General features: G+C 36.3%; 1 protein-coding gene across 1 annotated transcript in view; it reads left to right on the top strand.

The window, feature by feature from the left end:
• The window catches only part of sip1 (septin interacting protein 1), a 292,796-nt gene that overhangs the window by 246,406 nt on the left and 22,544 nt on the right, over positions 1-23,846 (top strand). Inside the window, exons 14-15 of the mRNA XM_090395420.1 lie at positions 1,175-1,350; positions 19,710-19,784. Of these exons, the coding sequence (XP_090251546.1) occupies positions 1,175-1,350; positions 19,710-19,784 (251 nt within the window). The remainder of the gene's footprint in view (positions 1-1,174; positions 1,351-19,709; positions 19,785-23,846) is intronic.

Genomic DNA, 23,846 nt, shown 5'->3' with positions numbered 1-23,846 from the left:
TGTTACTCTGTCCTCCATTTTTAAGCTTTATCAATAGTCTCTTGAATATTCTGTTAGCTTTGTGACATTTATCTTCTATATTGTTACCAATCTTCCCATGAGTTTTGTTCAGCTATTTCCACATATAGCTTAGCATTTTTATATTTTATTTGTATTCTCAAGGACTTTCATTCCATCTCCTTCTTGTCCTTTGGAACAGTTTTCCCCACTCTTCTTCCTTAAAGATTACAACTCTCAGCTGTTCAAGCAAAATGTGAACAGACTCCTCCTCCTCTCTTCTATTCCTCTTGCCCACACGCAGTACTAATGTGCTATAGGTCTTGTGGCCTTTCATGTGTGTGTGGATTAGATTTAAAAAAACAAACAAACATTCATTAACTTACTTTTCAGGAGCGAGCTTTGAATACAATTTCTTCTTTTATAGCATTTTTTTAATTTGAGTCCACGATGATCTGAGATCCTTATCTTGGATCTCAGATCATGATCTGAATGGCAGCATCTGGATCTCAGATCATCATCATGATCTGAGATCCAAATGCTGTCATTAAGTGTCTAAAGTTTGATTCTTGTTTTCAAATTCTTTCATTGTTTGTTCAATCAGATTTGTATATTTAAGCATGCTGAGTTTGATCCTGTTTAAAACTTTTGTGCATGTATTTTTTTCAATATTATACTCATTTTTATCTTGATCAGAACTAAATAGCAGTCACTTTGTTTAATATCTCCTAATATACCCTTTATCTTAAATCATTTTGAAGCTATCACTGTAAAAATTACATAGCCAGTTGATTTTTCTTGTGACTTATTATTGAATAGTTGATAACAGTAAATTCAGCTTGCCAAATTTGAACACTGGTATTTTGCCCAAATCCTGCTGCGAAATTAATGTTTGAAAACAGCTTGAAGTGATAAATGATTTTCATTGTCTAGTTTGAAGCCACTATCCTGCTTATTGTAGGCCTGATGTGACTTGAAAAAGTGTCACATTTGGTCTGTTTTTGCAGTTCAGATTTAGTGTGCTATATAGATTTTTGAGAATAGGATTTTCATTAAAAAAATAAATAAAAACAATTATTTAGACTGAGTATGTTTCTGTTTATATTCATTTATACATCAGTGGCTGTTCTTATAATTATGTATTTGCTTATTTTCATTTTATTTATTTATTTTTCAGAACAGTTTAAGAGAGCCTTAGAAATAATGAATAGAGCCGTATCAAATCCACAAGGTCCTCTAGGATATCAACCTGGTGCACGGGAAAATCTAGCCTATCTCACAAATATGGAAAGGCAGCAGGAGATGGAGATTCAGGCTGAGAAGAATAAAAGAGAGAGAGAGAGAGATTTTGAGGTAAAATAGTTTGAACAATGAAATTTTGTAGTTGATAATTTATTATCATCCCTTTCCCAGGCTCAGTTTATAATATTATGAAAAGGTCATTAAATGACATTAAATTTGAACTTAATTTTCAAATGTTGTCTCACTCCCATAGACTTCCAAAAAGTTTTCCAAGCTTATAATTTTAAACTCTGTATATACAGCACATGACCATAATTATATTATTGTAAGAGAAAGAAATGTGAGAGAGTAAAAATTATAGGTTTGCTATCCAGATATGTTAGTACTGATTTAAGAAGGAGAGTAATGATAGCAAATGATTCCATGTGCAGGCCGTGTAAAAGAAATGGATGTGAATTTTTAGATGCATGGAGTGTGTTTGATGGCAGAAAAGACTTGTATAAAAGGGACAGCCTGCACTTGAATTCATTTGGCATCAGGAGCCTGGAAAAATTACTTATTGGTATGAGAACTAATACAGAGAGCAGAGAAACTAGATCATCATGGGAGGAATGGGGAAAATGTGTATGAAAGTTCAGCTATGGTATGCAAAAAATGGGGTGGAAAAATATGCTTTGGGCTTGTATACCTTTTTGAGCATGTCTGGTGAAGGAAAAGAGAAAGGTGTGCAACAAGGCCAAATAGATTGCATATCTAATTATAAGAATAGGCTAGGTGATTAATTTGTTATGTGTAGTCACAAATTCCAGGAGCATCAGAAACAAAGGGGTTGAGTTCATTGCTTTATTCAATATGATGTGGCCTAAGATTATTGGCATTAGTGAAACCTTGCTATCAAAATCAGATATGGTAACTGGGATTGAGTGTAACGGGTATACTATTTTTAGGAATGACAGAAGAGGTAGGAGAGCGGGGGGAAATACCACTAAATGATATCGGATGACTTAAGTCCATTTAGGGTAGAAACGTAAGAAAACAGTGTCCCATGTAGCAATGAGTTTGAGGCTATTTGGTATGAAGTGGAGGCTAACAAAATGAAATAATATAGTAAGGTGTTGCTACAGACCTGGCAGCTCAGCTACAGAGGATAAAGAAATGTATCGTCAATTTAACCTTATGAATACTAAACGAGTGATCATTATGGGTGACTTCAATTATGTAAACATTGATTGGGCAGAAGGAAAATTTCATGATAAGAATGAAGAGGAATTTATTGGGTTATTGCGAGACAACTTTCTTGAGCAGCATGTGAAAGAAGGAACTCGAAGTCAAAGAGTGTTAGATTTGTTCATAGTGTCAGAAGAGGTCTCTTAAGAATATGACTAGTTTATCACCAGTTGGTGACAGTGACCATGTTGTGCTTTCTTGGGAAGTATCTAATTATATTGATGTTCCCATTAGAACAGGCTATATGCTGACTTACGAAGCTGAAAATTATGATCAACTTAGCAGAATATTATCTTTGGTCCATGGTATCAATTATTGAATTGGAAAAAATGTCAGCAATGTATAAGAATTTTTGAAAAAGTGCTTAAATGAGGCAGTATCTGAATGTATTCCTGGTGTTCAAGAAATAAATAAGTTGTGAGTGAAATGGATGTGCAACCTTATTAAGCAAGAGATCCATAAGAAGAAGATGTTAAGGTCGTCATATAAGGTCATCATCTGGAGTAAACACACACACACACACACACACATATATACAGAGAGAAGCTAAATTACATTTCACATGGTATGCTGAAGAGACAGTGATTTAATCAACAGCTACTGGCCTGACCTCTAGTGAAAATAAAATAAATTAACTAAATTAAAAGCTATATTCTATTTAAGACAGCATCAGAGAAACATTCTTTCATATAGATAGTTTTGTTACTGTAAAAATGATGTCTTAATTTAACATGACAATTGTTATATTAGATTTAGGATCCTAGATTACCTATGGTCCTATTTATAATTAACTCTTAGGGAGAAAAGTTAAGTGGGTAGAATATGTGCCTTCCATATGGTTGGGATATTTTTCTTGGGAACCTTTCTCCCTAAGAGTTGATTATAAATAGGACCATAGGTAATTTAGGATCCTAAATCTAATATAACAATTGTCATGTTAAATTAGGATATCATTTTTACTGTAACAAAATTATCTATATGAAAGAATGTTTCTTTGATGTTGTTTTAAATAGAATATAGCTTTGATGTAGTTAATTTATTTTATTCCATGTATTTATTGTAATTTTATTTTATTTTCACTAGAGGTCAGTAGATTAACCATTGATCAAATCATTTGCCTCTTCAGCACTCTATGTGAAATGTAATTTAGCTTGTCTCTGTATGTGTGTGTGTGTATACTCCAGACGATGACCTTAATATGAAGGTCGAAATGTTGGGAAATTAAAATAATTATTTATAACATGGTTGTAGAGTCCATAATTTATGTAAATGAATTCTGATCACTGTGTAATAACACTAAAGGAAAGGACTCTCTCACTAAAAATCTGGGAAATTATTATTTAGAACTATACTGTTTAATTATGTAATATTTTTTTTATAATCATGTGCATGCACATTTCAACTAATGAGAAACGGTTGAGAAGAATTGTGGAAGAAAAGCTTGGTGAAGAACAAGCTGGATTCAAGCCAAACAGGATCAGATCTTCACTTGACGACAAATAGTTGAGAAAGCATGGAAATATAACAAAGATCTGTATTTAAATTTTGTCAATCTGGAAAAGGCATATGACAAGGTGCCAAGAGAGAAGCTATTCAATACTCTACATTCTTGATACAATGGGGCATTATATCAAGCAATACTTAGTCTTTATTTGAGATGTAAGTCATCATCATCATCAAATTCCTGCCATGTACCCTCAAGGGGTGTACAGGTTATGACAGTACTACATGAAAAAATTACATCATTTCTAACTTCCTATCTACAATTTTCCTCCAAGTCAGTCTGTTACTTGTCAAGACTCCAACATTATCAGATCTTATATTTCTATCGTCTAAGGCACTTTGTACCGTATCAATCCACCTATATCTTGGTCTTCTTCTGGGTCGTTTTCCTGCCAACCTGGCAGAGAACACTTGTTTTGCTAATCTTTCCTCTCCCATTCTATTTAAGTGACCATACCACCTGAGATTAGCTCTGCTAATGCATTCCTGGATGCTGACAATGTCAAGTTCTTTCCTAATATCCTCATTTTTAATATGATATTGCCATTGATGCCATCTGTTCACGCCTCTAATCTTTCTCAGAGCTCTTATATCTGCGGTCTCTAGTCTTTGGTCAAGTGTTTTACTTCTGACCCAGCTCTCAGATCCATAAGTTAAAACTGGTTTGAACACTGTTTTGTATACAGCTAATTTAGTGTTCCGACTAATTTCTCTCTTATTCCATATGAATTTATTCAATTGACTTCCCACCATACCAGCTTTGCTGATTCTGTTGTCTATTTCTATATTTAATTTACCGTCTTTAGTAAAAATTGTGCCTAAGTAGCTGAAATGTTTTACTTGTTCCACAGGTTCTCCATTCACAACACAGTTGACATTTTCAATGATTCTGCCTATTTTCATTGTCTTTGTCTTTTTATTGTTGACCTTCATACCATATCTATTACAACAGCTATTCAATTTAGTCAGAGAATCTTGCAGACTTGTAGCGGATTTATTTAGAAGTATAACATCATCCGCATAAAGCAAAGAGCTGACATTAACATCTCCAATTTTGATATCACTTTTTTTGAGTTGTAAGTCAGCAGTTAGAATTGAAGGAAGTACAGGAAGATGGTTTAATGTTAAATCTGGTATGAGACAAGGATGTACGTTATCCCCTCTGTTATTCATTATCTATAATCACATTATGAAGGAAAGTGGTATTAAACATGATATCAAAATTGGAGGTGTTAATGTCAGCTCTTTGCTTTATGCGGATGATGTTATACTTCTAAATAAATCCGCTACAAGTTTGCAAGATTCCTTGACTGAATTGAATAACTTGTAATAGATATGGTATGAAGATCAGCATTAAAAAGACAAAGACGATGAAAATAGGCAGAACTGTTGAAAATGTCAACTGTGTTGTGAACGGGGAACCTGTGAAACAAGTAAAACATTTCAGCTACTTAGGCACGATTTTTACTGAAGATGGTAAATTAAATATGGAAATAGACAACAGAATCAACAAAGCTGGTAGGGTAGGAAGTCAATTGAATAAATTCATATAGAATAAGAGAGAAATTAGTCAGAACACTAAATTAGCTGTATACAAGACAGTTTACAAACCAATTTTAACTTATGGATCTGAGAGCTGGGTCAGAAGTAAAACACTTGACCAAAGACTAGAGACCGCAGATATGAGAGTCTTGAGAAAGATTAGAGGCATGAACAGATGGCATCAATGTCAATATCATATAAAAAATGAGGATATTAGGAAAGAACTTGACATTGTCAGCATTCAGGAATGGGTTAGCAGAGCTAATCTCAGGTGGTATGGTAACTTAAACAGAATGGGGGAGGAAAGATTAGCAAACAAGTGTTCTCTGCCAGGTTGACAGGAAAACGACCCAGAGGAAGACCAAGATATAGGTGGATTGATACGGTACAAAGTTCCTTAGACGACAGAAATATAAGATCTGGTAATGTTGGAGTCTTAACAGGGAAGAGACCGATTTGGAGGAAAGTTGTAGATAGGAAGTTAGTAATGATGTAAATTTTTCATGTAGTATTATCATATCCTGTACACTCCTTGAGAGTACCTGTCAGGAATTTGATGATGATGATGAACTAATTAGTTGACTAGCTTAAATTAATAAAAAAAAATTCTGATAGTTTAGTTTTTTACCTGGCTGTCTTGCAACTGCATCTAAGGAGAGATTCCATTCTCCATATACCTTCCTTGTTGTTTAATTTTTTAATTTCAAACTATTTTACGCTGAAGATGATTCACAATATGCAAATCAAAATATCTGTAATTATTCCCTCTTAATTAAATATTTTCAATGGCTACATATTACTTATTAAGAATGAATCATTATATAAAATAAATGAGAAAGAACATTCCAGTGACTGAGCCATTCTTAGACATGATTCTGCTCTCTTGGCAACTGTCAGCATGGCTTGGGATGAGTGCCTGTGCCCTTTTTATAGTGATAGAAAATGAGAGTGCATTTTTCTTGAAGCTATTGTAAAAAGTGGTTATAAATCATCAAAACCAAAATGATGGCCTATTATCAATCATACTATTTGTAGGGACAAAATTTGGCAGGACACTTCAAAATTATCCAAAGGAACAACTCTGAATGAAATTTAATGAAATACATTTGACTCACTATATGAACTCACAGAAATCATTTGTTATAATTTAGTGAATTTTCTCCCTTATGGTATTGTGCCATAAGGGAGACTTCATTCACGATATTTCAGTAGTTTGTATAGTCAGTGAATTTGTCATAATAATGTTTTTCTCAGAGACTTAACTGTATGGGATTTAAGATGTTCATTGAACTTATGACTCAGTTTTGGTTTCAGTTGAACTGTTTCTCTTGCTCCAGTTAATTTGAAATTTAATAAAATTTGGCATTTAGCATCTCTCCATTAAAATGTTTTAAGTCATCTCCATTTTGATTTTAGGTGCAAAAAAGTACACAAAAACACTGTTTATACACTGAGGTGCCATTGAATTAGGGATAGAACACGCTATGCAGATTCTGTACCGCAACTCCTGTATTTGCATACATGCGTGGCCTAAACTGTGATTATATTTAACTGTCAGCATTGGCTTCTCCAAGCATTTGTCATGAGAAGCTTAATGGGAAAGGAGTGGGATTTAAATGCATTTGACAGAGGAAAGATCATAGGTGCCTGACAGATGGATCACTTGATCTCTGAAATTGTCATTGAGCTTGGATTTTCTCGTGACAGTTTCAAGAGTGTTCCAAGAATATGAAAATTCCAGCAAAAAAAGCAACACCTGGACAAACTGCAAGCAATCAGCCTTGAACGATCATGAGCTTTGCTATCTGACTCACATCGTATAGACTGCTAGGAGCCAGACATTATCTGAACGAGGATTCCAGCCAGAAAGTCAGTGCAAGGACCGTGCAAAGATCACTTCACCTTCTCAGCTTCAGAAGCCACCAACCTACAAGAGTTCCACTTCTACACTGGGCTTAAATGTCTTTCCTGGGCTAAAGAACATCAAAATTAGATGATTGAAAATTGGTGACATGTAGCCTGGAGTCATGAATTGCAATTGAAACTGAGGATGTGGTGCTAGCCCCATGAAGCCATGGATCCTGCATGTCAGGTTGGAACTGTACAAGCTGCTGTTGGCCCAGTGAACGCCTGGGGTATCTTTAGTTGGACATCTTTGGGACCTTTGGTACATGTACCAATGACTCTCAGTGCATCCTGGTATGCAGAACTCATGGGTGACCATTTACAGTCATTTATATCCATCCTGCATCTCAACGGAGATGGCATCTGCCACTAAGACAATTATTCATCTCAGAGGTCCAAATAGGGTACTGTTTGGTTCCAGGAGTATTCTGTTGACTTTGTAATAAAGAAGTGGCCACCTAGGAGCCCTGATTTAAATCTCATCAAAAATATTGGGATACCATCGAACAGAGTGTTCAAGTCCGTGTCCCATCACCGCCGAACTTGAGTGAATTGTGGATGGCTTTGGAGGATGCATGGGTCGCCATACCTGTTAAACATTTTTTCAAGTTTATGAAGTTCTTGCCTCATTGTGTGATGGCCATTATCAGGACCAGAGGGGATCCAACACGTTACTAGGTAGCTATCTCTAATTGATATCACTTGTCACGTGCATTTAAGTATAAAGGTTTCATTCAACCAATGTTATGGGGGACTGCTTTTTTCTTTTTCTTTTTTTTTTTTTTTATATTTAACTCATTAATGTTCGCTGCACTGGTTGTCTCCGTGATAGTGTCGTTGGGCTAGAAATAACTGTGTATGAATCTTATTGTAAATATGCAAATATACTATTAGTAGTAATTTCATATAATAACAAGTCTTCAAGTGTAAGTATATAATATGAATTAGATTATATTTATACTTCAGTACAAGAAGTCAATAAGAAATGAAAGTGGTAAATGACTCGCACATATCTGCATAAAATTTTAGTATACTCGTACGTTATATATTCTTTATTCTTGTGTTAAAGATTTGAGTGCTATTTGACATCTAAGAGGGTGGCGAGTTCCCTTGGTGAGAATTGTCAGTACTTGCATTTTCCCTGCACAAAATGCAGCTTTCACAGATTAACAGGATTAGTCAGTTATGACAAGCAGTTTGATAATGATGGTGGGCATCTATATCTCTAATAAATAAAAGCTATATTATAAACATCTGGGAACACTACTAGGGTTGATGCTGTTTACTGCCAACAAAGTGACATTAATTATTTGACCTTATTCTGGATTTTCTGAATGTCAAAATTATAGTTCTAAATTCTGGAATTTGTTTAGCAAAACTGAGTAACTTATTTTTATTATATTTTCTCTGTTCAGAGTACCTATGAATGTAGATTTTGGAATTATTTAAGATGAAATATAGCCATTCTTAGTTTCCAAACAGTGTGCACTAAATTACTTACCAAATCACATAGTTTTTTTTAGTATTTTACTTGGATAATAAAATGTATGCTGTTGTATAGACTGGTCTTTTAAGGACCAAAGGTAAGATAGTAGTTACTTGCTTATCTTACCTTTGGTTAATAGTATTATTTAAGGATGGGTTTCATGTGTTAAAATGGTTTAAATTTTTGGATCAAATTAATAAAACATTCTCCATTAAAAAGGAAAAGAAGGAAGATGGAAAATAAAAAGTAAAGAATATTAAGCCAGTAAATTTGATGAAAGAATAAAGAAAATGAGGGTAGAAGAAGGAAGGGTGGCTTTAAGACTAATTTTGCTTAGATATAGAATCCTAAGTTGCTTATGTTTTTTTTCTTACAGTCCATAATTATTCAAAGGGCAGTTTCCAAGTACTTAAGTATGAACGTATTCAGTATACTATAAATCATCATCATCAAATTCCTGCCATGTACCCTGAAGGGGTGTACAGGATATGATAGTACTACATGAAAAAAAATTACATCATTACTAACTTCCTATCTACAAGTTTCCTCCAAATCAGTCTGTTACTTGTCAAGACTCCAACATTATCTAATCTTATATTTCTATCGTCTAAGGCACTTTGTACCGTATCAATCCACCTATATCTTAGTCTTCCTCTGGGTCGTTTTGCTGCCAACCTGGCAGAGAACACTTGTTTTGCTATTCTTTCTTTGCCCATTCTTTTAAGTGACCATACCACCTGAGATTAGCTCTGCTAACCCATTCCTGGATGCTGACAATGTCAAGTTCTTTCCTTATATTTGCGTTTTTAATATGATATTGCCATTGATGCCATCTGTTCACGCCTATAATCTTAATCAGGACTCTCATATCTGAGGTCTCTAGTCTTTGGTCAAGTGTTTTACTTCTGACCCAGCTCTCAGATCCATAAGTTAAAACTGGTTTGAACACTGTCTTGTATACAGCTAATTCAGTGTTCCGAATAATTTCTCTCTTATTCAATACAAATTTATTCATTTGATTTTCCAGCATACCAGCTTTGCTGATTCTGTTGTCTATTTCTATATTCAATTTACCATCTTCACTAAAAATCGTGCCTAAGTAGCTGAAATATTTTACTTGTTCCACAGGTTCTCCATTCACAACACAGTTGACATTTTCAATGATTCTGCCTTTTTTCATTGTCTTTGTCTTTTTATTGCTGAACCTTCATACCATATCTATTACAACAGTTATTCAATTTAGTCAGAGAATCTTGCAGACTTGTAGCGGATTTATTTAGAAGTATAACATCATCCGCATAAAGCAAAGAGCTGACATTAACATCTCCAATTTTGATATCATGTTTAATACCACTTTCCTTCATAATGTGATCCATATAGATAATGAATAACAGGGGGGATAATGTATTGTCTCACACCAGATTTAACATTAAACCATCTTCCTGTACTTACTTCAGTTCTAACTGCTGACTTACAACTCAAATAAAGACTAAGTATTGCTTGATATAATGCCCAATTGACATCATATAACTGTAGTGTATTGAATAGCTTCTCTCATGGCACCTTGTCATATACCTTTTCAAAATCGACAAAACTTAAATACAGATCTTTGTCATATTCCCATGATTTCTCCACTATTTTGTCGTAAAGTGAAGATCTGATCCTGACAGCCTCTATTTGGCCTGAATCCAGCTTGTTCTTCACCAAGCTTTTCTTCTACAATTCTTCTCAACCATTTTTCAAGTATACTTACATAGATCTTGCCAGGAACACTCAGTAGGGAAATACCTCTGTAATTCTCACATTCAGTTTTACTTCCTTTTTATATATGGGCACTATAAGAGCTCTACTCCAATCATCGGGAATTCGTCCCTCTGTCCAGGCTTTCTGAACAATGCAGTGCAGCCACTGTAAGACTTTTATACCACCATACTTCAGCATTTCTGGTCGAATATCATCTACACCTACTGCCTTTCCACATTTCAAGCCTTTGATGGCTTTTTCTACTTCAAATATGAATATGTATTCCTGGCTGCATGCCTGTTCAGTGTTTTTTACCATTGTGCTGTCATCATTGCTTCTTTCATTTAGCAGTTTTTCAAAGTAATTACTCCATACTTCAAGGATATCTTTTTCTCCCGTTTTCATGTCACCTTTATCATCTCTAACTCTTTTGGATAGCACTCTTTCTTCCATTCCTAAGCTTCTTCAACAACCTCCAGAATATTTTGCCACTTTCTTGATATTTATTTTCTATATTCTTGCCAAAGTCTTCCCATGACTTTTGTTTAGCTAGTTTTACACAGTGTTTAGCATTCTTGCATTTGTCTCTATATTCTCTAAGAGCACAAGCTGAGTTATTTGACGGGAACTTTTGATATGCTTTCTTCTTTTCCTTCACTCCCTCTTTAACTTCCTGTGACCACCAGGGAGTTCTGATTTTTTTTATCCTTACAGACAACCTCACCACATACCTTTCTGGCAGAATCAATCAATGTTTTCTTTAGAGTTTGCCACTGAATCTCCAAGGTTTGATTCCTGTTCTCAAACTCTTTCATTTTTTCTTCAATAATCTTTGTGTATTTTAGCCTACAGTTCACATCTGAGAGCTGCTCAACTTTTATTCGCTTTAAAACTTTCTTACATGTCATTCTTTTCAATATGAAATTCAATTTTATCTTGCTCAAGACTAGATAGTGATCACCTCCAATTTCAAATCCTCTGTACACTCTGGTGTCCTGCACTAGGGAGAAAACATCACTATCAACAATAACATAGTCAATGAGACTTTTCTTATTCCTAGCCTCTTCTCTCCATGTGAATTTGTGCACATTTTTATGTTGGAACATGGTGTTAGTAATAACCAGTCCATGTCCTGAGCAGAAATCCAACAGATATTTGCCATTATTATTAGCTTTGCTCTTTTCTCCAAATTTTCCCAAAATATTTTTGTATGTCTCACAATCATTTCCTACTCTGCTATTTAGTTCCCCAACAAGGACCAACTTTTCCTTTTTCATTGTGTCAGTTGCTTTTTCTAAATCGTCAAAAAATTCCTCCACTTCTACCTTAGTAGAACCTTCTATGGGACCATAGGCACAAATAAGTCTCATTGCCCAGTTCCCCATTCTCATATTTGCCCACATTACTCTACTTGAGACTGACTGCCATTCAAGAAGATTAGCCTCGTATTTTGTGTTGAATACTATGGCTACTCCTTCTTTTCTTTGATTGTCATTGCCTGAATATAACATTTTGTATTTATTGCTGAGAAAGATCTCACCAGTTTTGGTCTTTTTTGTTTCAGTCACCCCTATTATGTCGATCTGGTACTTATCTAATTCCTCAGCTAGCTGCATTTTTTTGCCATTCAGGCTTCTTACGTTGATAGTACCGATCTTTAACTCTGGTGATGTTGAGTTGGGCAGTATTTTCAGATTTGTTTCAGTAGCTGATTTTTCGCTGTTCGCCCTGGATCCCTGGCGAAAACAACGGGGGGGGGGGCTTGTTTAACTGGATGATGTTCCAGCCGGCATGAAATTTTGTCATGTTGTACCATCATTTTTTATTTTGGTTTAACCAATAAGAATACAATTTGGTCGGCTAAATCCAAAATTGCCTATATATATATATATATATATATATATCATCATCATCATAAAATTCCTGCCACGTACCCTCAAGGGGTGTACAGGATATGATAGTACTACATGAAAAAAATTACATCATTATTAATTTCCTATCTACAATTTTCCTCCAAATCAGTCTGTTACTTGTCAAGACTTCAACATTATCAGATCTTATATTTCTATCATCTAAAGCACTTTGTACCGTATCAATCCACCTACATCTTGGTCTTCCTCTGGGTCGTTTTGCTGCCAACCTGGCAGAGAACACTTGTTTTGCTAATCTTTCCTCGCTCATTCTGTTTAAGTTACCATACCACCTGAGATTAGCTCTGCTAATGCATTCCTGGATGCCGACAATGTCAAGTTCTTTCCTAATATCCTTGTTTTTAATATGATATTGCTATTGATGCCATCTGTTCACGCCTATAATCTTTCTCAGGACTCTCATATCTGTGGTCTCTAGTCTTTGGTCAAGTGTTTTACTTCTGACCCAGCTCTCAGATCCATAATTTAAAACTGGTTTGAACACTGTCTTGTACACAGCTAATTTAGTGTTCCGACTAATTTCTCTCTTATTCCATATGAATTTATTCAATTGACTTCCCACCATACCAGCTTTGCTGATTCTGTTGTCTATTTCTATATTTAATTTACCATCTTCAGTAAAAATTGTGCCTAAATATCTGAAATGTTTTACTTGTTCCACAGGTTCTCCATTCAAAACACAGTTGACATTTTCAATGATTCTGCCTATTTTCATTGTCTTTGTCTTTTTATTGCTGACCTTCATACCATATCTATTACAACAGCTATTCAATTTAGTCACAGAATCTTGCAGACTTGTAGCAGATTTATTTAGAAGTATAACATCATCTATGTAAAGAGCTGATATTAACATCTCCAATTTTGATATCATGTTTAATACCACTTTCCTTCATAATGTGAACCATATAGATAATGAATAACAGAGGGGATAATGTACATCCTTGTCTCACACCAGATTTAACATTAAACCATATTCCTGTACTTACTTCAGTTCTAACTGCTGACTTACAACTCAAATAAAGACTAAGTATTGCTTGATATAATGTCCCATTGACACCATATAACTGCAGCGTATTGAATAGCTTCTCTCTTGGCACCTTATCCTTTTCCAGATCGACAAAACTTAAATACAGATCTTTGTTATATTCCCATGCTTTCTCAACTATTTGTCGTAAAGTGAAGATCTGATCCTGACAGCCTCTATTTGGCCTGAATCCAGCTTGTTCTTCACCAAGCATTTCTTCCACAATTCTTCTCAACCGTTTCTCAAGTATACTTGCATAGATCTTGCCAAGAACACTCAGTAGGGAAATACCTCTGTAATTCTCACATGCAGTTTTATTTCTCTTTTTATATATGGGTACTATGAGAGCTCTTCTCCAGTCATCGGGAATTCGTCCCTGTGTCCAGGCTTTCTGAACTATGCAGTGCAGCCACTGTAAGACCCTTATACCACCATACTTCAGAATTTCTGGTTGAATATCATCTACTCCTGCTGCCTTTCCACATTTCAAGCCTTTGATGGCTTTTTCTACTTCTAGTATGGATATTTATTCCTGACTGCATGCCTGGTCAGTGTTTTTTACCACTGTGCTGTCATCACTGCTTGTTTCATTTAGCAGTTTTTCAAAGTAATTACTCCATACTTCAAGGATATCTTTTTCTCCCGTTTTCATGTCACCTTTATCATCTCTAATTCCTTTTATAGCACTCTTTCCTCCATTCTTAAGCTTCTTCAACAACCTCCAGAATATTTTGCCACCTTCTTGATATTTATTTTCTATATTCTTGCCAAAGTCCTCCCATGACTTTTGTTTAGCTAGTTTTACACATTGTTTAGCATTCTTGCATTTGTCTCTATATTCTCTAAGAGCACAAGCTGACTTATTTGACATGAACTTTTGTTATGCTTTCTTCTTCTTTAACTTCCTGTGTCCACCAGGGAGTTCTGATTTTTTTTATCCTTACAGATAACCTCACCACATGCCTCTCTGGCAGAATCAATCAATATTTTCTTCAGAGTTTGCCACTGAATCTCCAAGGTTTGATTCCTGTTCTCAAACTCTTTCATTTTTTCTTCAATAATCTTTGTGTATTTTAGCCTACAGTTCACATCTGAGAGCTGCTCAACTTTTATTCACTTTAAAACTTTCTTAGAAGATTTTGAAACCAAGGCTATCTCTTCCTTTATTTTAACACCTAAAGTTTGGAAACGTTATGTGGATGATGTCTTCATTGTTTGGGGCCATGGAGATGAATCCCTTATGGTTTTCCTCGAACATCTCAATAGCCGACATCAAAGTATTAAGTTTACTGCTGAGCTTGAAACGGATAATTCCTTGCCTTTTCTTGATGTCAAACTGACTCGCTCTTCTGGTAAACTAAAAATATCGATATATAGAAAACCCACACATACCAACAGATATCTGCACAGTCAGTCCCATCATTTCCCTCCTCATAAACTTGGAATAATTTTCACCTTGGGACATAGAGCCCGTTCTCTTCTTGATGATCCAAATGAACTGCTTACAGAAATAAACCATCTGAAAACTTCTTTTGAAGTTAATGGATATTCCAAGAAAATCATTAACAAATTCCTTCTTAATCCTCCTAGACATCACTCAGAAGAAACAAATAGATTCAAAAGCAATATATCTATTCCTTACATAAGTACTGTTTCACATAAATTAGCAAAAGTTCTAAAAAAATACGATATCAGAACCTTGTTTACTCCACTTCCAAAGATCCGTTCCTTAATTAGCCACCCAAAACCTTGTCATCATCAACTCAAATACCCTGGCGTATATAAAATATTATGTGACTGCGATATTCCTTATTTCGGGCAGACAGACAAATCTGTCGAAATCCGTATGGAAGAACACATGAGAGACATTACTTACAAGAGACAGCGAGCAAGTGCATTATCAAGTCATATCCTTTTGTCGGCTAATCCTAATGATTATAACCAAAGTCACAAAGTGTGCTGGGAAAAATCTACAAACATCTTCCGTTGCAGTGACGAAATAGAGAGAAAAATTGTGGAATCGAGAGAAATCATCTTCAATCCTGTTCATCTAAATAACAACTTAAGCTACAAACTCCCAGATAGTCATTTAGCTGTAATCGTGTACTGGCGTTCACGTGATGCAGCAAGCACGCACTCTCCCAACAATGCAACAAATGAAAGAACAGCTTCAAATACAACTACAACGTTTTCATGCTAATTATGTATAAAGACTGTCTATGTTGTTTATAGTCTTTTAACCCCTCAATGTTTAGTGTTTTTTTCTTTTATAATGTCACCTGAAGAAGGCTGTTACAGGCCGAAACTAGTAGTGTGTTTATATTAAAACCTTTTTAATTAAATCTCGGTTCTAGTCATTCAATTTTTTCATAAATATATATATATATATACAGGGTGTTCAGGATAAATTTGACATATTTATAATTAATTATATTTTTCCGTAAGTTACATGTATTAACACACACTTCTCTTCATTTAAAAGTTTGGACCCTTCTTCATTCATATACAAGATGTCAGAAAGGATGGATAGCTGGAACCCACCTGAATCATGGAAGAGAATAACTTGTATCATGATGATTCGTGCCCGCCATCAAAATAAGGATATTACGACTGCTGCCCAATGCTCCCTGAATACAGTAAAAACAATCAGGCATGAACTAGAGACTTGCAATGGTGACTACGAGGATGTAGCAAGAAGAAAGATCCCTAGCAGACGATCTGATTGCATTCGTACAGCAGAATTCCTCGCAAATCTGCAGGAACAGGTGTTGAAGAACCCTGGCATTGGAATTCGGGCTTTGTTCGTGGAGTTGCTAATTGTAGTCAAGCCCTGGATAACAAGGGTAGCCAATGGTAGGCCGTATGTATGGCAGCAGGATTCGGCCCCTTGCCACACCTCTGGGAAAAGTCAAAAATGGTTGTCTGAAAATTTCTACGACTTCACCAGTCCAAATGTTTGGCCTCCAAACTCCCCAGACCTTAACCCCATGGATTATTTTGTATGGGGCGCAGTTGAAAAAGACACCAATCGCACTTCCAGTAATACAAAAGCCCAGTTAATGGATAAAATTAAAACAGTTTTTGCGGCCCTTCCCAGGGAGACTGTAGCATCAGCTTGTTCGAGGTTCCGAAGCAGAATTGAAGCTGTGATCGATGCTAATGGTGGTTATTTTGAGTAAATCTTGTTGATAGTATTGTAATTAACTCTGCCTGTAATGTTTTTTTGTCAATTCATTAAATTTAATAGATACAAAGAAGATTTTCTTTTTCCTTACGAAACTGTCAAATTTATCCCGAACACCCTGTATATATATATATGCAAATGTAAAAAAAAGTCATATATTCTTCTGTGCCTCACTATATTATATTACTGATACAGTTGAATCTCATTATAACAAACACTGCTGTAACAGACTTGCCTACTGTAACAAACTACCCCCCCCCACACACACACACAAAAATAATCCCAACCACAGCTCATAGGCACAATGCTGTTGTAAAGAAAATTCACTGTAGGTAAGCTATCCACTATAACAAACTATTCCTGTTCCTATAAGTTTGATGTAGTGAAAGTCAGCTGTATAAAATAAACCATATCACTCAGTTGTAAGCAGTATTTGGGAATATAACAATGATGATTTCCCAGTACAAGAAATGAAATAGCTTGAAAAAAATTTGATAAAGCTTGAAAAACTTTGGCTTTGATTATTTCCTGCACCCTTTGAGGGAGGCTTGCCACCAACGTGTGACAGACATCATGTGGAATTTGTCTCTATTCCTCCATCAAAGCAACACTGAGTTCAGCAACAGATCGAGGACATGCTGCTCTGGACCTCAATAGCCACTTCAATTCATCTGCAGGTGTTCAATGGGTTTCACGTGCAGACTCTGCGCAGCCCATGGCAGTCATTTAACCCCATGCCACAAAGCCAGAACAGCTTTGTGGCATGGGGTATTGTTATCTTAATAGTAACACAGGACCATTCCATAAAAACTCCAGAATGTAGGCAGCACCTGATTCTCCAGAATATCAAGGTACTGCTTTCATGGAACCATGGACAAAGACCAGTGTTCCACTCCAAACCAGCTGAATGCATCCTATGCCATTACTCCACCACCACCACAGTGTAATTTACTGTGGGTACAAGCATTCACCAGGCTGCCTTCACACCATCAGACTGGAAACAGGCAAACCTTGATTCGTTGCTCCAGAGTACTGTTTTTCATTGGTCAATTTTCCAGTTCACACACTCTTTGCACCAGGCCAGACAAGCTTATTTGTTTGTTTGTTTGTTGATATTGTGTTGTTTGGCTTGTGTGCTGCTGCTGCTCTTCCATGGAAACCCAGTCAATGGAGTTCTTTTCGTATAGTATTAGTGCTTACCATGGTGTTACTGGTATTTCGGAACTCATCATGGATGGTCTGTGCTGTTGTAACCAGTTTTTTGCATGCCACCCATTTTAACACCCTCCTGTCCCTGTCAGTCATTTTCAGCGGCCACCTTGGGTGTGTTCCTGCACCAGTGATGCCAGAACGTCTCCATTTGTTGATCACATTGCCAGTTGATTTTGGGTGCTCCAGTTGAGTGGCAATGACACACATGGACATGCCACCAATGTGACAGTCCACAATGACTTCTCTCGAAGTCACTGAGTCCATGTTGTGTTGCCATACCACCTGTATTCAACTGTTACGATGAAATACTGCTTTCTTTTATCTTAACACTGGTTTTTATATTATAAACAAACCTGGAATGTTCCATAACTTCAAATAACAGGGGTGTCTGGACACTTATTGGTAAATTGTGTGTATGTATTCTCCACTTAACCACTAATTTTATCCACAACTATGTAGATGATGGTACACTCCATTCATTTTATTCATTTGACAAACCATGCAGTACTCTGACATTCCAAGCTTCAAGATCATCTGCAACCAGTGTCTTAAACTTTGATCTCTATATTGTCCTTTAGTGGGCGAGGGCAATCTGGTCACATTCAGTGCCAACAGAATATAGTCTTACCTCTTCTCTCACAAAAGAAATCTCAGCTCACATTCCCTTACCCTCAGTAATACACAAGTCACCAGACAAGATCAGATCTCACCTAAAACCTCTCCTGGGACAACACATTCTCTTTTGTTCGAGGTGCTATTTTACATCCAACCAGTTCTTAACATTATACAAATACCAAATCCACCCCATGCTTGGAATGCACTCCTATATTTGGAACGGAGCACTTGAAACGTCTTTTAAAATTCTTGATTGTCCAGAGGAGAGCAATTCGGCTAATAGATGATCCCTCTCTTACAGATTCACTTCAACTGCTATCTCACAGATGCAGTGTTTCAGCCCTGTGTCTATTCTATAGGCTTCAATGGTCATTGCTTCACTGAAGAGGCAACCATCATTCCTCCACTTTTTGCTGCACCTGTTAATACAAGAGAAGCAGCTGCCCAGCACCCCTTTACTGCGCAACTGCAAACACACCAAACCTGCTTTTCTTCTTCCTCTTTTATTCTATCCTCCATTCTCTGGAACAGCCTACCACAAGAAGTATTTCCAATTAGCTACAGCCTGCAACTCTTAAGAAAAATTCACTAAACTTCTGATTCCTCACCTGCATCCCAGACACAGTACTAATGTGCTTGTAGGTCCTTCACCCTCTCGTGTATGGGATCAATATTAAAGAGAAAAAATTTTATATGCACACACACACACACATACATAATAAAAATTAAAAAATAAACTCAAAAAATAAACCTATAGTACATTAGTACCATGGGTTTGCAACATTTCATAGGTTGTAGTCACATATAAAAAGAGGAGATGAAAAATGAATAAATTAAATAAAAGGATGAAGCATGCATATAGGAGACTTTCTTATTGGTTGAGACAATACTATTAATATGAACATGAAAATTTTTATTCTGTTCTACCGCACTCATTGTGTTAACAAAATGTTATCTCAGTTTTTTTTTCGTTTTGATAAATAAATAAAAACTGTTTCTTCTTAGAATACATAAGACAAGAATGCTCATGAACACTTACAGTGAATTTGCTTTTTTAAAAAAAAATATATAAAATGTTTTTTTTTTTTAAATCTCCAGGCATTAGCTCATTCTATCAGAGGAGCTGCTACTTCTTCACTCTCAATGACTTTTAAAGACTTAATTGAGAAGAGGGTAAGGTTATATTATTAATATATATAAATTAAATGGAAATAATTTAATATATATATATAGTAAAAGCTTTATTTGATTGTTTACAGCTCTTTATTCAGAAATCCATCAGTATTCACTTTCTGAATTGGTATCATAAATGACTTCTCGGTACTCAGATATCTATGTTCTGTTTAAAGATTGGAGGGGAAAAAACAACTAAACTACAAGGGTGGTCTGAAAAGTTTTTGGCCTACCATAGATGGCAACACTATCGGAAAGATTTTTTTTTTTTCCAAGTTGGTACATCTGTCCTAAGCATCCATGTGAAATTGCAAGTCATTCTATCAAGTAGTTTGTTTTATACAGCTGTCTGAAGCAAAAGTGTTGTCTGTATTTCTTGGAATGAATAAATGAATGTGTGTGTGTGGTGTGTGTGTGAACCTCCATAGCTCAGTCACTTTCAGTGATTACCTCTGGTTATAAGTGCCTCAGGTTTTTAATCACCTTCTAGGATGGGATTCAAAACAAATAAATAGCAGTTATCAGATGAAGTTAGCTGATCTCATATGGATGATGTAGGTTTTTCTACTTCTGAATAGGCGTTTTATTCCACAAAACAGGCAAAGGCGTCCTATACTATCGAATAAAATCGAGTATCATGCAGTTATAAAATTCTTTGTAAAAGAAGGTTTAACGCCAAAAGAAATTCATTCGAAGTTCATAAAAGTTTATGGGCACTCTTCTCCTTCATTTTCGACAATTAAGAAATGGGCTGCCAAGTTTAAACGTGGCTGTACCAGCCTTGAAGATGATCCATATGAAGGACGTCCAAAAAGTGTAACAACACCAGAAATCATTGATCAAGTGCACAATATGGGTATTGGATGACTGGCAAGTCAAAGTGCATGAAATTGCTGAGACTATAGGCATTTCAAAAGAACATGTAGGATATATTTTGCATGAAGAATTGCAAATGAAAAAGCTTTGTGCAAGATGGGTGCCACACTTGCTCGCAGCAGATCAAAGATGCACTCACATGAAAATCTCTGAACAGTGCTTGGAGCATTTTAACAAGAATAAAACTGATTTTGTGAGTCAATTTATTACTATGAATGAGACTTGGATTCACCATTACCCACCAGAATCCAAATAGCAGTCAAAAACAGTGGACAGAAGCCAGTTGTTCAGTGCCAACCTGGTAGGAGTCTGTTCCATCAGCAGGAAAGGTATTGGCATAATTAATAAACTAAAGGCATTTTGTTTATTAATTATGTTGAAAAGGGTAATTCCTCAAAGGCTCACTTTAGTGAGTACAGGCATGGCAAACCCGAGGAACCTGATGCTGGACCATGCCTTACTTCATATAATATACATCTGTTATATTATCTGTAGACTGGTCCCTCCCCTTTTTTTTCTTTCCTTCTTTCTTTTCTTCTTGCTACCTTCCCCCCAATGCTATTAGAGTATTCGAGGGCTAGGGGTGAATCTTTCCTATTTTGCTATTTCATCTTATGTGGAAAGGGCCTCTGCAACCCTACCACTTTCTTCTTGCAGTGACTTCACTCCAAAATGCTACTATGATTGTGCCTAATAATGCATCTCATGCTACATTGGCTGTCGTGCAGAATAATCAGAGCTGCGTTCAGGGCTTAGGCAGAGGGTCCTGTTCGAGAAGTATATTACAGTCTCCATCAAAAATCAGTGATACTGTGAATGAGCAACACAGAATGTATAAGATTAATCTTAGAAAGGAATTTTACATAGGCACATGGAATGTCTGGGATTTCCAGATGGGTACTGTTGAGATTGTCTGTAAAGGGATGGATAGGTATAAAATTAACATCTTGGGAATTACAGAGATCAGATGGAATGGAGACGGTCACTTCAAAAGACAGGATGGTAAGCTAGTTATTTACTCAGGTGGTGACTGAAAACATCATGGGTAGCTGTGATACTGAAGACAACTCAGGCAAGAAGCCTTATTGGTTATAACCCAATTAATGATAGGATATTCTCCATTAGAATTAAGGCTCAGCCTACCAATGTATCAATTGTGGAGTTTATGCACCCCACACGGATAGGCCTGAAGAAGATAGTGAAAAATTCTATGAAAACTTACAAACTGTTTTGGACTGCCTACCAAGGAGAGACATACTGTACATCTTAGGAGACTTAAATGCAAAAGTGGGAAAGAGTATGAGAGTCAGGCTGGAGTGTGGCATATTTGGTCTGGGTGAACGTAACACCCATGGTGAAAGACTGTTGAAATTTGCCCATGCTAACAGATTAATTATTACCAATACCTGCTTCCAGAAACATCCACGATGGACCTATACTTGGACATCCAACATTGATAGGTCAAGGCACCAGATTGATTACATCCTGGCTCTCCAGTGGTGGAAGACAAGCATCTCTGATGTGCATACTTGTCCTGGAGCAGATTGTGGTACAGACCATCAGCTGGTAAGAGCCAAAGTAAGACTAAGACTCCGAAAACTTCCAGGTCAGGCACATTCCACCAGATTGGATGTTAGAGTAATTCCTAGTGGATTCACAGAAGAAACATTAACTCAGCTGGATGATTTTTTGGAGACCAATGAGGAAATCTCACCAGAAATGCTTTGGGAAGGAGTCAAGATGATAATACAGGATACAGCGAAGACGTATCTTGGCACAATAAGAAAACCAAGAGACCCATGGATATCAGATTCAACATGGGAACTAATCAAAAGAAGGCGGTTGGAAAAACAAAGAGACACAGGGACCGAAGAATACAAGAGATTACATAGAGAAATCAGAAGAGCCATCAAGCAGGACAAGGAAAAGTTCTATACTAATAAATGTGAAGAAATAGAGTTCCAGATGAGAAGGCATAATTATAAAAGGATGTTTAATTTAGTTCGTGACTTAAAGCACAAGTTTAAGCCTAAATTGAATGTCATCAAAGACAGGAATGGATCATTACTAACAGAAGAGTTGGAAATCAAAAACAGATGAAAGAATACTGTGAGGAACTGTACAGCAGAGTGGATAAAGAAAATGTGGAGTCCTCCCACCAAGAAAATTTTGATTTGGAACCTCCTCCACCTAGGCATGAAGTTGAAAGAGCAGTTAAGCAGCTCAACAGCAATAAGGCCCCAGGTGCAGATGAAATCCCAGCAGAGTTAATTAAGGCCACAGGGGATGGAAGGATAAGAGTGTTTCATAGATTGATTACAAGGATATGGGAGACAGGATCATGGCCTAGAGACTGGAAGAAGTCAGTTTTCATATTACTACACAAGAAAGGTGATATGAAGGCATGCAAGAATTATAGAACTATTAGTTTGATATCTCATGCAAGCAAAATTTTATTAAAGATCATGCTAAATAGGATTGAGGCCAAAGTTGAGGCAGAGATGCCGGAGGAACAAGCAGGTTTTAGGAAAGGTAGGAGCACCAGAGATCAAATCCTTTGCCTTAGACAGATCATAGAAAAATATAAGGAATTCAGACTCCCTCTGGTAATGTGTTTCTCAGACTACTCTAAAGCTTTTGACTGTGTTGAGCATGTTGAACTGTGGGAAGTAATGAAAAGAATGGGCTTTCCTCAACACACTATCAGGTTGATAGCCAACTTGTATAAGGAGCAAGAAGCCACAGTAAGAACAGGTGTTGGATTGACTGACTGGCTTCAAGTTGGAAAAGGAGTTAGACAAGGATGTTTACTTTTTCATCACTTGTTTAGTATATATGCAGAGGACATCATGCATGAAGCATTGGATGAGCTCAGGACAGGAATTACGATAGGAGGTAGATTGATCAGTAATCTGAGGTACGCTGATGATACAGTACTCCTTTGTAATGACATGGAAGAACTAGGACAAGTTCAGTAATAACAGAGGATTTCAACTCAATTCTAGCAAGACAAAGATCATGGTTCTCAAAGGAAAAACAAACAGAGAAGCTCTTGAGAAACAAATGCATATTAATGGAGAAAGAATTGAGGAAGTCAGCAAGTTTGAGCCTGGAATCCATTATTAATGTGAAGATTTGCTGTTCAGAAGATGTCAGAAAAAAGGTTAGGAATGGCTAAAACAACAG

This window comes from Typopeltis vanoorti, chromosome 7, assembly GCF_054136105.1.
Source record: "Typopeltis vanoorti isolate ZY-2024b chromosome 7, IOZ_Tvanoo_1.0, whole genome shotgun sequence".
Lineage (NCBI taxonomy): Eukaryota > Metazoa > Arthropoda > Arachnida > Uropygi > Thelyphonidae > Typopeltis > Typopeltis vanoorti.
The sequence above is the reverse complement of the archived record's forward strand: the minus strand, read 5'-3'. Positions and strand labels throughout refer to the sequence as shown.